At 40.0% G+C, this 14,081-nt stretch overlaps 1 protein-coding gene across 29 annotated transcripts in view; it reads right to left on the bottom strand.

The window, feature by feature from the left end:
• TRIP12 (thyroid hormone receptor interactor 12) overlaps nucleotides 1–14,081 on the bottom strand; it is a 153,631-nt gene that overhangs the window by 92,290 nt on the left and 47,260 nt on the right. For 12 of the 29 annotated variants that reach the window (XM_051849049.2, XM_070070086.1, XM_051849046.2 and 9 more), the window contains 2 exons: nucleotides 3,764–3,889; nucleotides 2,155–2,957 (listed from right to left, as the gene is read on the bottom strand). In XM_051849049.2, coding sequence (XP_051705009.1) covers nucleotides 2,155–2,957; nucleotides 3,764–3,889 — 929 coding nt within the window. The remainder of the gene's footprint in view (nucleotides 1–2,154; nucleotides 2,958–3,763; nucleotides 3,890–14,081) is intronic. The other 17 variants (XM_070070091.1, XM_070070094.1, XM_070070093.1 and 14 more) reach the window with 3 other exon arrangements.

Genomic DNA, 14,081 nt, shown 5'->3' with positions numbered 1-14,081 from the left:
CTGGTCTCCCATGGGGTGAAGGGCCCAAGCACTTGGGCCATCCTCCACTGCACTCCCGGGCCACAGCAGAGAGCTAGCCTGGAAGAGGGGCAACCGGGACAGAATCCGGCGCCCCGACCAGGACTAGAACCCGGTGTGCTGGCGCTGCAAGGTAGAGGATTAGCCTAGTGAGCCACGGTGCCGGCGACTTTTTTTTTCTTAAAGACTTACTACGTTTACTTGAAAGAGAGTAACAGAAAGGGAGAGACAGAAAGAGATCTTCCATCAGCTGGTTCACTCTCTGCATGGCTGCAACAATGGGGCTGGGTCAGGCTGAAACCAGGAGCCAGGAATCCTGTCCTGGTCTCCAACATGGTTGGCAGGAGTCCAGGCATATAGGCCAACTTCTGCTGCTTTCCTAGGCACATTAGCAGGGAGCTGTATTGGAAGCACAGCAGCCAAGACTAGAACCAGTGCTCAGATACAGGATGCCTGCTTTGTAGGCAGCACCTTAACACGCTGCGCCACACCAGCCTCTCTAGTGGCTTTTTTTTTTTTCCCTCAAGATTTCTTTATTTGAGAGGCAGACAGAGAGAGGAGAGGTCTTTCCATCTGCAGGTTCACCCCCCAAATGGCTGCAACAGCTGGAGCTGGGCTGATCTGAAGCTAGGAATCAGCTTCCTCCAGGACTCCCACATGCACACAGGGGCCCAAGGACTGCAGTCATCCTCTGCTACTTTCCCAGGCACACCAACAGGGAACTGGACCAGAAGTGGAGCAGCCAAGGCTCAAACTGGCACACATATGAGATGCCAACACTGCAGGTGGTGGCTTTACCCAAAACGCCACAGCACAGGCCTCTCTCTAATGGCATCTCAATCACTGTATCAAATGTCTTATCTCCTTTTAATGTTTATTTTATTGATATAGCTAATCTTATTTCATCATTTATACCTTTAATCTTGTAAGATTTTATACATGTGTGTTGCATAATTAAACTAACAAGTAGAACAGGCCGGTGCCGAGGCTCACTTGGTTAATCCTCCGCCTGTGGTGCCGGCACCCTGGGTTCTAGGCAGTAGAGGATGGCCCAGGTCCTTGGGCCCTGCACCCACATGGGAGACCAGGAGGAAGCACCTGGCTCCTGGCTTTGGATCGACGCAGGGCGCCAGCTGTAGCAACCATTTGGGGGATGAACCAACGGAAAAGGAAGACTTTTCCCTCTGTCTAAATCTGCCTGTCCAAAAAAAAAAAAAAAAAGTAGAACAAAGATTGCACAAACAAGAAGATGTTATCTTTACAGTAACCCTGATAGAGGATAAATGTCATTTAATATAGCGCCTACTAGTATTCTTGTCAAAGTGTGGCTAATATTTAATCAACCAAAGGTTCTGGGCTATAGGGTTAAATTAAACAGCACTAACTGCTCTGATTCAACATTAGCTAAACTCTGACAAGGATGCTAGTATAAAGCCTTCCAACAACCAAGAAAAGGTTCTAGGCCCTCAGAATGTAGATATGAAACCAGAATCTTTTGAGACCTCAAAAAGGGAAAAGATTTTCAGAAACGAGAAACCTGACTAAACTTTACAAAATAGGGCCAGTCCTGTGGAGTAGTGGATAAGGCCACTGCTTCCAGCGCCGGCATCCATACACGCGCCAGTTCAAGTCCTGGCTGCTCCACTCTGATCCAGTTCGGATCAGCGAAGCTCCACCCATTGCAGGCATCTGTGGAATCAGAGGATGGAAGACCTCTCCCTCTCTGCCTCTGCCTCTCTGTAACTCTGCCTTTCAAATAAATTATTTAAAAAAAAAAAAAAAAAAAAAAAAAAAAAAAAAAAAAAAAAACTTTACAAAAATTGAGTACTTTTAAAAAGTGTAGTTACCTGCTTCATTGTTCTGCTATATTTGGAGAAATGTAAAAAGGACAAATAGAACAAAGTCTTTCAAATAAATAAAATAAACATTAAAAAAAGGTAGGAAGGCAATATTCCTTATCAATCTCCATGAAACTAACTGTAGTTTCAATTGTTAGGTACTATTACACACAGACACAAGTAATGACTCTAAGACTGCTTCAGACGTGGGGCGGGGAAAATCTACTGGAAAGCATCATCACTGATGTCCAACCAAGGAAAATTTTAATCGGAGAAAAAGATTTCTCTATCAACTTACTTGCTAATTTGGCCTGTAATCCAGAAGGTCCAGGTTTTGATGTCTCTGACTTAGAAGACCCTGGAAGAGACAGTTTTGTTTTAGGAAGGCTAACTTTCGGGCTGAAACGAGCAGCCCAATCAAATTTTGAAGAGCCACCAGTTTTACTCTGTTCCTTTTCCCTGCTACTTCTTCTGGGACTGGGACTGGATGCTGAACGGGAACGCCTGGCCTTGTTCTGGTCTTTTCCTTGTTTCACCCTGGCTCCTGGTGGTACAGTGGAGGAGACGGAGGCAACAGCAGAAGATGAGGAGGAAGTAGAGGCAGCAGAAGAAGAATCGGTGATGGTGCTACACCCAGCTTTGGCTGAGGCGGCTGATTTTGAAGCCAGCTTGGTAGGTTTTGCAGATCTCTCTTCGGCACCAGTTGATTCGGACCCAGAAGCACTCTTCACACAAGAACTTTCTGTCCTCTTTCTTTTCTGACTCCGTGAACTACCAGTGGCCCCACTCTTTCTGGTGTGAGCCTTGCTTGTTGACGGCAATTGTGCAGATTTCAGCTGTTGCTCCTGGTCTAAATGTCTCTTCTTTGACTTACTATGTGGCTTCTTCGTTTCTGATGGAGATTCAGTATGCTGAAGTGCTTTGGGTTTTTTCGCAGAGCTAGGAGAATTGGTCCTGTTGTAGTCTGGACTAGCGCTGCGTTTCACTCCTCGAGAATTGTCTTTCTTAGGCACTTGCCCCGTTTTCTGCCTTTCTGAAGTATTGGCTCTCTCTGGATCCTCTGGTTGTGGAACTATGACAGCAGATGATGAACTGCAGCTTCTACGAGGTTAGATAAGAAAAGAGTTAACGCAGCCCGTCATCAGTAAATCTGTCACACAGAACTAACGTATTTCCTAACTTCTCAAATCTTTGGAAATAAGTGCTTGAAAAAGAATGCAAACATTTTCCTGATCAATACAGTATCCAAGAAAGACAGGTTTTCAAATGGCTCAAAACTGAAAAGATGGGGGGAAAGGTAGATGTGACTCGGTGGTTTTAGAAGAGCATTCTTTACTCCAAAGATTACTGACAAACTCCTATCATGCAACAAATAAAGCAAAACTAAATCATACAGCAGAAACTAAAATGTAGTATTTTATTCACAAACGCAATTGCTTTGTCAAAGCTTAGAATAAGCAATAATGTACGTACTTTCAAAAGGAAAGGTCAGAAATTTTTTATCTTGTATTACTAACCAATACTCACAGTTATATTCATTTCCAAAGATTCCTACCAATTAGATCCTAAGAATCACTGACCTGAACTATGGGTCTGACACTAAAAACTAAAGAAAAAGGTTAAATGAAATTTTAGGTGCCTATAATGGCTTATTAACAAATGGAGGAATCCTATAGCTCTCTAAACAAGGAAAAATCTCACTTTTCAGGGTAAACAAAAAATTCATTGGCCATGGCATAGTACACCAATATCACGACTAAAGTGATAAAATATTAATCCTAAACATTATAACTATAATGAAAACATGTATCATATAACATTTTGGAATAAACTGGTTTTAATAGTATGCAATGATTCAAATGTAAATAATTCTGCCTTGAAAATGTATAAGCAATGTGAACATTTACCTTTTAGAAAGGTGTCCCCTTGACAGCTCAGTAGTAGTATTAGACTGCACTTTGGGTGCCTTAGAATTAGATTTTCTACTCTCAGGAGGGCTATATCCCTTATGTTTTGCCTGCCCTAAATGTGACCTGTCAGCAGAAAATCAAAACAGAAATCTATCAGGAAACTGAGATGCAAACAAGACACTGAAAGTGAAATATTGTACATTAGAAAAAAAACCTCCCATTTCTTCATTATTGACTCTACCCCTTTTCCAAATATTCACAAAATTATTCTAACAAATAAAATGGCATAAGAAATTTCTTCAGAAACCAACTCTCTCCATACCCAGCAGTTAAGATGCCACGCCTATCAGCTGACATACTTGTGTAGCATGATTTTGGCTGCACAAGCGTTAGTGAATTTTTCAGTAATTTTACTGCATTCATACATTTTTTACAAAAAAGCAAATTTAGATTTTAGACCAACTTTTACTAGAAAATGGGAGTCTACTAGCTTATAAACTTTATAGAAAAGGCAATCTGTGATGCATACAATGATACTAGTTCCCAAATGATACCTTAAAATTCAGGTAAGCATAGTAAATGCAGACAGATGATTCAATTCTGAAACTGATTTTACACAGAAAATCATTAGCCGTACCAAATAGTAAACTACACCTACATGACATAAATATAGCAATATTTGTCAAGAGTTTAAAGCATTAATCAAGAGAAAGTACAAAAGAAACAATAGCCCTAGAAAGATACAGAATTTATTACAAAATGATCCAAAGACATTCACAATTCTATTGATATGACTGCATATAATTATTTGTAACAAAATTCTTATGTCATCATTATTCTAAAAGCAAGTTAGAGGGACACAAAGAAACTGTCTCCAGTTAGTTTTTCACCCTCAGGCACCAGTTACATGAAATTTACATAAATAAGAAGGGAAACCTGCACTAATATTTATCCAGAAAAACTGGTGTTACACATGAAGCAATAAATGCACATCCATCTTCCACATAAGAGACTTTATAATAGTGAGAAATTAGAACAAAGTTTCCTTAATACCAAAGTTGTTCCCCTTGTTTAAAAAAAAATCCTTAATAGCTTTCATCCCGAACACTATCTCAAAGGAACTTGGAAATAAGTCACTGAAAACCTCATACAATTCTAGTTGAATCTGTGAGAGTGTTATAAACTTATTAACGTATCAGAGACGCAATCATCTTTTGAAAAACAGGACCTAAGCACATACATTATCTGCTGGATAAGCTTATTAACAAATAAGCATTTTATGTATATATAGTGGTTGCTATGTATTGAAAGAAAACTCAAATTTGAGGTGTTATTAAACAGTCAAATGAAGGACCAGCACTGTTGCAGAGTGGATTAATGCCTGTGACACCAGCATTCATATGAGCACTGGTTGAAGTCCCAAATGCTCCACTTCTGATCCAGGTACCTGGTAATGCAACTGGGAAGGCAGCAGAAGTTGGCCCACGTCCTTGGGCCCCTGTACCCAAGTGGGAGATCTGGAAGAAGCTCCTGGCTTCAGACTCTATTTCATTATGCCCATTTAGAAATTTTTGATGCTCAGAATGCTCCAAAATAAATCTACATCAAGTTACACCCAATTTAGAATAGTCAATTAGAACATCACAGCATTCAAAGCTAAAGGTGCTCAGATGCGTCCTTTTAGTTCACTTTACTTTCTTATTTATCAAACCTTGATGCTCATTATTATTGAAAAGATACAATTTCTTTGAGACCTAGTAAAATTTATAAAAGCTGCAGAATAGCACAATATAATTCAAGACAAACCCTTAAATATACTAGACTAGATCAACTTCATCAAAATTAAAAATATAATCTTAGATAAGACCTTTTTTGTCATCTTCTTTCTTTACAAACACAGCAGTGCATCCAATAGTAACAAGTATAGTGATATAAAAGCCTACTGTAGAGTGGCATTTTCTTACATCAAATTATGTTTTTAACAATAATTTTTGTGAGATTTGTAGGTTTTTCAAAGGTCTTCAAATATCACCAAACTTTCCTCTTTCAAAGTTCCTTCCCCACTTCAGTTCATGTATTAACACTGTAGAGAAAATTGTCTATGAGCCACCACTACTTTCACTTTATACTGCCATCATTTCTATATTTACTGGGAGTACATGGATCAGTTCACATTAAAGAAATCCATGTTGCAACAGAACAGACTTATCAACTCTGGTAACAGGTTTCAAGACTATCTTGAAGGCAAGTCTCAAATGTCTTTTGCTGACTTTTATATACACAGTATTAACTATACCCTTGTAGATACTTCTACTGCCAGCTCGCCAAATCATTAGCAGTCCAAAGAAGCAAAACGACCTTCAGCTAAAGGGAGTAAAGAGAGATCTAAATTTCATACCAAAATGTTAGAGAAAAATGAAGTGACTAGTAGTAACACGTAGTTAATTCCTTATATTATAGATCTGATACTGTTTAATTTCTATGCTACATATATTCACTGCTTAACTACACGCACAGGACCAGCACTTGGCCAGGCATTCCTTATTGGAGTGCCTGGTTTCAAGTCCTGGCTCTATTTCCAAAACCAATTTCCTACTAATGTGCACTCTGAGAGGCAGCAGGAGATGCCTCAAGTAGTTGAGTCCCTGCCACCCACTTGAGAGAGCTGAACTGAGCTTCTAGCTCCTGGCATTGGCCTGAACCAGTGCCAGCTACTGTGGCCATTTGGAGAATAAGCCAGTAGTTGGGAAGCACTGTCTCTCTCCCCTTCTCTCAAATTAATAAAGAAAAAAAGTTAAAATACATGCACATATTGCCAAATTCAAAACAAGCTGAGATTTCATTATCTCCATATTTGTTTGTATACATGAATAGACACATGTAATTGTTATGCATTATAGTTTTATCTTCCAAAACTTGAATTTTGTGTGTAAAATGTTTTAAAATAAGCCACCAAATTTCAATAATCAAGATAGAAAGTTGATTTTAAACCACTTTAAATAAAAACTCGCTATATACAGGTCAGACAAAATTAAGAACTTGTCCCAAGACCCATTTTTTTTTTATTTTTAACTTTTATTTAATCCAAGACCCATATTTTAAAAAGCCTTGGTAATACGTGAAGAAGTTACAAACACACATAAAAATATAGCAGCACCCTAAAATGAAAAATACACTTGTAATTTCTTATTTTAGCCTTGTTTTGTTGGTTTTTATGCATGCCAAATAAAATTAAAAGGTTTATTTGAAAGGTAGTGACAAGAGAGAAGGAGAGACAGATACAGATATCTTCCACCACCTTTCTTCACTCCCCAAAGGCCTGCAACAGCAAGGGCTGGATCAGCTACACTGGGCTGAAAGGCCAGGAGTCGGGAACTGTATCATCTGCTGCCTCCTAGAAGCCTTAGCTGCAAGCTGGATCAGAAGCAGAGAATACCCAGGACTTGGGGACTTGAACCAGGAATTCTGATATGGCATGTGGGAGTCCTGAGTAATTACTTAACCCACTGTACCACAGTGTCTGACCAAGCAATGCATGCAAAACAACAAAAAATTATGTATTTTTACACTTTTCTAAGTCATATATTGGTTTTAAAGTCTTTGATGAAAATGTCCACTTAATATATATTTAAGTCTATTGTAACTATCAGTCAGTGAACTCAAATACAGATGTTAGCAAAAATCCTATCATCTTGTGTCACTATACCCAAGCACTGACCTTATGAGATGCTACTGTTATCAAGTGTTTCCTTTTGTTTAATTCTCTTTGTAAAATGCTAGCACATTAGATTGATTTTTCTAAATTCTGTGTAGGCAGATGTTTTCTGTACTTCTTAATTTCAAGATACTAAAAGAGCATAATAAAGATAGTTACACTATCAGCTACACATTTATAGACAGGATACACTGGATCAGATAGAGTTGAGAACCACTGTACTAAGCTACTTAACAGAGTGCTTAGTATATTACATTTATCAACTAAAATATGTGCAAGCTATGACAGAGCTTATAAATATGGATAACATACAAACTAGTCACTTTCCTCAGAGAGGTCACAACCTCATAAAACAAAGTGATCTAACAGGTGCTCTACTCAAGTTCCAAGCAGAGGGAGAAATTATTTCTAGCAGAAGACAGACTTAATAGAACACAAAGTAGCTAAACCCAGACCTGAAGGGTAAAAAGCCAGTCAAAATCAGAATACAGCAAAGGTAGTGGCAGGAAATTAGGAAATACACATCTAACCTGGCACACGATATTATCTGCCCGAGGATAAAGATACATTAAAAGCACAGCTGAAAAGGTAGGATAGGGATAGACAGAAAAGGTTTCTGAATGCAATGCCTTGTGGAAGGATCTATATTTTGCTCTTAATAATATATGACTTACATTAAGAAACTGACAGGGCTAGAAGCAGTAAAGCAATGAGACTTTTATGTACAAAAACCAAGGAATTCTGTTTGGGTGAGTGAACAGTAACACTTAAGTTATTATGGAAAGAAAAAAGGCAAGGGAATTGAGTGGAATCAAAATAGTAAAAGATGGTTGCAAAAAGATTGGAACCTTAAAACTCAACTTACTCTTCCCCCACATTTCACAAAGTTTTTGAGGAAGGCAGGGGAGACATGGAAATAATCAAAAGGGGATTAGTGATAGATTAATGATCAGTACTGAGTCTTTTGTAAATACCTGGCTAAAAACTGAAGACGGACAGTATCTTTTCTAAAGTGCTGACTATGTGACAAGCATTATTTTAAGCTTGAATACATGATCTAATTTGGCTTCAGGTGACACCCAAGGCAGGTGTTGTTCCCATTTTAGGCACACAGCAAGTGAGGTTTGCCACACACAGCCCTGAGGCAGGAAACGTAAGAGCGAGCCCAGGTAATCAACTCTATAAAAACACGCAATTCCAAAACTACATCAAGAGGGCACAGTGATCAAAATAATAGGACTGTGTCTACAACAGACCAATTAAAATTATCCTACCCAGGGGCCTCTGCCCGCATCCCATAAGGGCGCTGTTTAGAGTCCCAGCTGCTCCACTTTGGATTCAGCTCTCTGCTATGGCCTGGGAAAGCAGAAGATGGCCCAAGTCCTTGGGCTCCTGCACTCACGTTGGAGACCCCAAAGAAGCTCCTAGCTCCAGATCAGCACAGCTCAGGCCATTGTGGCCATCTGGATAGCGAACTAGCGGATGGACGATTTCTCTCTCTCTGCCTCTCCTTCTCTCTCAGTGTAACTCTTTCAAATAAATAAAATAAATCTTAAAAAAAAGTCTATAGAGGGGCTGCCGTGTGGCCCAGCCACCTGCAGTATCAGAATGCCCATAAGCATCAGTTCCAGTCCTAGCTGCTCTTTTTGCACTCCAACTCCCTGCTAATGTGCTTGGGAAAGCAGTGGGAGATGGCCAAGCACTTGGGCCCTGCCACTCAAATGAAAGACCTGGATGGAGTTCCAGGCTCCCAGCTGTTGTAGCCAGTGGGAAGTGAACCAGTACGCAGAAGATACGTCTCTCTCGAACCCTGCCTTGAAATAAATAAATTTATTTAGATGTCTGTAGAAAATTGCACTAAAATGTTAAGTTTATTTTGGTGCAAAATATTTTGGAATCCATGAATAGTTTTTCATAATATGCATTTTCCATGAATTTTTGAAGATTCCTCATATAGGTGGATTTCAAAATTGCACACCAAAATAAACAGCTTTTAGTTCTCTTTTTACATAAACTTTTAGAAAGTATCACTGTATGTTTAAAGATGACTTTTGGGTTCCATTTCACTCTTGATTAAAACAGGAGCTATATGCTGTCAAAAAAAAAATCATAAAATATATGAAATTACTTTCTAAGCCCAAGAAAGAAAAACAAGTATAATTAAGAATCACATGTTTACAGTGCCCAACCAAAGGAAAGTACTGTTTCTCCTTAGATCAAGGTAACCATGTCAATGTTTTAACACAACACTCTAAATCTTCTCCCTGTCCCCAAGGCCTGATGGGACAGACTAGTCTTCCCACCATTACCAAAGCAGTGTTGAAAGGGGAAGAGTGTGTGCAAACATGATTCTACAGTTAAAATTACAGCAGTAAGATTTACTATTACTGAAGGGAGCTAGTTACAAATTACCAGCCAATTCTACTATAAATTATTTTTAAAAAGGGATCAAAATTCAGTCATGAAAGGCACTGAAATCATTTTTACATCACATCAAGTTTCCCCATAACATTCTTCTCCTCCCAAACAAGATGAACCTTGAACTTCCATCTGAGTGAACAAAGGAACTCCTGGTCTCCCATGCGGGTGCAGGGCCCAAGCACTTGGGCCATCCTCCACTGCACTCCTGGGCCACAGCAGAGAGCTGGACTGGAAGAGGAGCAACTGGGACAGAATCTGGTGCCCCAACCGGGACTAGAACCCGGGGTACCGGCGCCGCAGGTGGAGGATTAGCCTAGTGAGCCGCGGTGCCGGCCAGAAGGCAAAATATTTAAACAGCTTGTAATAGGTACATCGTAAGTACTTCTCTTCTTTCCAGATTGCGGGATGGTACTTTTTTTTTTTTTCTTAAGATTTATTTACTTATTTGAAAGCAGAGTCAGAGAGAGAGAAATCTTCCATCTACTGGTTCACTCTTCAAATACCTGCAAAAGCTGAGACAAGATCAATCTAAAGCTAGAAGCTAGGAACTCCATCCGCATCTCACAAGGCAGAGTACCTGGTCTACCATCTGCTACCCTCCTAGGCATCTTAGCAGAAAGCTGAATCAGAAACTTGGAGGAGCTGAGGCTCAAACCAGGCATTCCAACACAGGGATGCAGGAGTCCCAAGTGGTGGCTTAATGTACTACAGTGCCTACCCTAGAGGGTACTTTCAAACCACTTGGAACTTACATGCAATTGTATGATGCACTTTGGTCAAGGAAATATGAACCAAAAAGATCACTTCTAGGGGAAAATTCATACACTTTAGCCTTGACAAGGGCACTGGCAACACACCAGAAAATGTGGACATCTGGACGTGCTGCTATGAAGCAGGACCTGCAGAGGGATATTCTAGGACGGATGACTTTTTAGTGGATAAACTACTAACGTCTATTTATGAGTTGTTTGTTACTAAAGCATAACCCAGTCCACCTTATAACTATGCCCTATTTCAACTCTACCTTTCAACAACAGTCAGTGTTTTCACCATCATTTCAGTAAACCTAGACAGTCACATTTCTTGACCTACACATGCCAACAGAAAAGAAATCTCCTAATTTGTAACCTGCACTAGCATTTGGAGAACACCTATGACTTGGAAGTAAAGAAGTACATGATAAAGAAAAATTATAATATCCAAATCTAGAAATAACCAATGAGTGCACTTGTCAAGTAAAGACAAATATAGCTGGTGAGTACCATCTGCTGTGCAACTGTTGCTTCAGCCTTCAGAGCCCAGATCAATGAGGTCATGACTAGAAATGTTTCACCTGGCTCTAATAAGAGCCTGAATGCCCATTTCCCCTACTAGGTTGGAACTACTTACAACATAGGCTATTTCTTAACTGCTATAAAGCACTGTGCTTACTATCAAGGTACTTAGTTGTAATGTTGTAATGAATATAATCTTATATCAACTTTGTATTGCAAATACTTTTGTTTTTTCAAAGGCAGAGTGAGAGTCTTCGATCCGCTGGTTTACTCCCCAAATGGCTGCCAACAACTAGGGTTGGATCAGGCCAGGTCTCCCACGTGGGTGCAAGGGCCCAAGGACTTGGGCCACCTTCCACTGCTTTCCCAGGGATATTAGCAGGGAGCTGGTTCAGAAATAGAGGAGCTAGGTTTCGAACCAGTGCCCATATGGGATGCTGTCATCATAGATGGCAGCTTTATCCACTATGCCAATCCATCAGCCCCTGAAAATATTTTAAGGTAGGGCTCTAAAACCGCCAAAAGAAGCTTCACTAATATAACAAGCTTATCACCAGGATCTAAACAAGAGTGGAATAATCAAGCCTAGAGAGGAATCAACACAGCTCCAAAGAACTAGTATGGAATTGAAACTTGTCAGAACTTTAAAACCCAACTATTTGGGCCAGCATTGTGGCACAGCAGGTTATGCCAAAGTCTACAGCGCTGGCATCCATTATGAGCCCCGGCTGCTCCACTTCCAATCCAGTTACCGGCTAACGCACTTGGGAAAGCAGCAGAAGATGGTTCCTAGTGCGTGGTCCCCTGTACCCACTTAAGAGACCTGGAAGAAGCTCCTGGCTCCTGGCTTCAGCCTGGCCAGGCCTGGTAGGTACAGCCATTTGAGGAGTGAGCCAGCAGATGGAAGATCTCTCTCTAATTCTTTCAAGTAAGTAAATAAATATTTAAAAAAATATACGCAACTATTCTCCAACATCTTTGCTTTTCTTTGCTTGCCCGTCTTCTTCCATTAGGCAGGACAAATGGCAGTCTGGCAACTTCAAATTCACATCGTCCTACCTCTGTCATCAGAAAATACAAAGCTAAAGCTTCCAATATCCCCAGCCTGGATCACACATCACTATGCTCAGGAAGACGTACTGTAAATTCTGTCAGCTCTGGTCAAAGGCTAGGCAAAAGCTAACCAGGGTCACAGTCAGACTTAGTGAAAGAAATACCTGCCACTCAAGACTCATGGGAAACCATTCCGCAAAAAGAGGGCTACTGGCACATTAGTAAGTATCAGACAGAACAAAAAGTATCACGGATGTTACTTATTCCTTCCTTGTTCCCAAGAAAATGACATGTTTTTAAAAAGTCAAAAAGAAGGATGACTGAACTTATGTTGAGAAGATGAGAAGACCGAAGTTAGGCCTACTAAAGTGAGCCAGAAGTTAGAGTAGGCCTGAAATGGGAACATAGTAACAACAGACAAACAGAACAGGAGCAGCTGGGCAGATACTGGATTCTTTAAAGTTCCTGGGAATTCCCCACATGTTAACAATGCCATAATAAATGTGCTGAGAGTGGCCCAAAGTGCTATGGGATTTCTGTAAGATTTCTGAGTCTGGAGAAGAGTACAAACTAAGTCAAAGTAGAAATTTGTCTCTAGACATTGAAAAAGGGTAGGGTTTCAACAAGATAAGATCTGGGATACAGCAGGCTAATATTTTAACTGGAGAATAATATGATCAAAAGTACTGAAGGAAATCTCAAGCTATTTTAACTCACTGGAAATTACCTCAATTCGTTAAGAATAAGTTTAAAAACTACCAACTTTAGTGTGGGGCGGGGGGCAGTGGTTTTCTAAAAACGAAAGCCACCATAACAGCATTTCACTTAAGGAAGCTGTTAACAGGAGCCACGTGAGAACAAAAATATAGTCATAATTACTTGTTTTCTTCCAATTAATGCCAATCCTGACTTCAAATAAAAATTTGCTGCAGTGGTGCCTTACAGAAGAGATCACTGTTAATACAGCATACTCTACAAGGCTCAAAACTCTCTCGTGAGCAGGCATTGTAGCACAGCAGGTAAGCTGCCACTTACAACACAGGCATCCCATTAGGGTGGTGCTTCCTGTCCCAGTTGCTCCACTGCTCCACTTCCAATCCAGCTACATGCTAATGACCAGGAAAAAGCAGAAGATGGCCCAAGTGCTTGCAATCCTATCATTCACAAGGGAGACCCAGATGAAGCTCCTGGCTTTGGCTTGGCTCACCACTGGCTGTTGCAGCATCTTAGGAGTGAACCAATGGATAGAAGATCTCTTTCTGTCTCTCCCTCTTACTCCAATTTTTTTTTTTTTAAGATTTAATCAAAATAGCCTGGGGTTTGATAAGAAGATCTTCAAAGTTCCTTCCAGTCCTGAAATTCTATTACAAGCAAAAGAAGTTAAGGGAAGGGCCTTTCACATAGCAGTTAAGGTATCACTCTGGATGTCCACAATCACTTACAGGAATCCCAGACTCTACTTCCAATCCAGCTTCCTATTAATGTGTACCCTGGGAGGCAGCAGGTGAAGGCTCAAGTACTTGGGTCCATGCTACCCACTACTGGAGACCCAGATGGAGTTCTGGGTTCCTATTTTTAGGATGGTCCAGCTCAGGCTCTTGGAGGCAATTGAGGAAAAACCACTAGGTTTCTGCCTTTAAAATAAACATCTTTAAAAAAAAAAAAAAAAAAAAAAAAGCCAAGTCAAGAAGAAAAATAATATTTAGATGAGCCAGTATCTCCTAAATTATATTCTTAAGGGATAAAAATTTTGCTATAAATTTCTATAACTTGCCAATGATTATAGTTATCCACGTAAAAACAAACAGAAAACGTATCTAAATATTCAAAGCTACTATTAAATTATGAGACA

Source organism: Oryctolagus cuniculus, chromosome 3, assembly GCF_964237555.1.
Source record: "Oryctolagus cuniculus chromosome 3, mOryCun1.1, whole genome shotgun sequence".
Classification (NCBI taxonomy): Eukaryota; Metazoa; Chordata; class Mammalia; order Lagomorpha; family Leporidae; genus Oryctolagus; species Oryctolagus cuniculus.
Note: the sequence above shows the minus strand (reverse complement) of the source record. Positions and strands in the feature narration are given on the sequence as shown.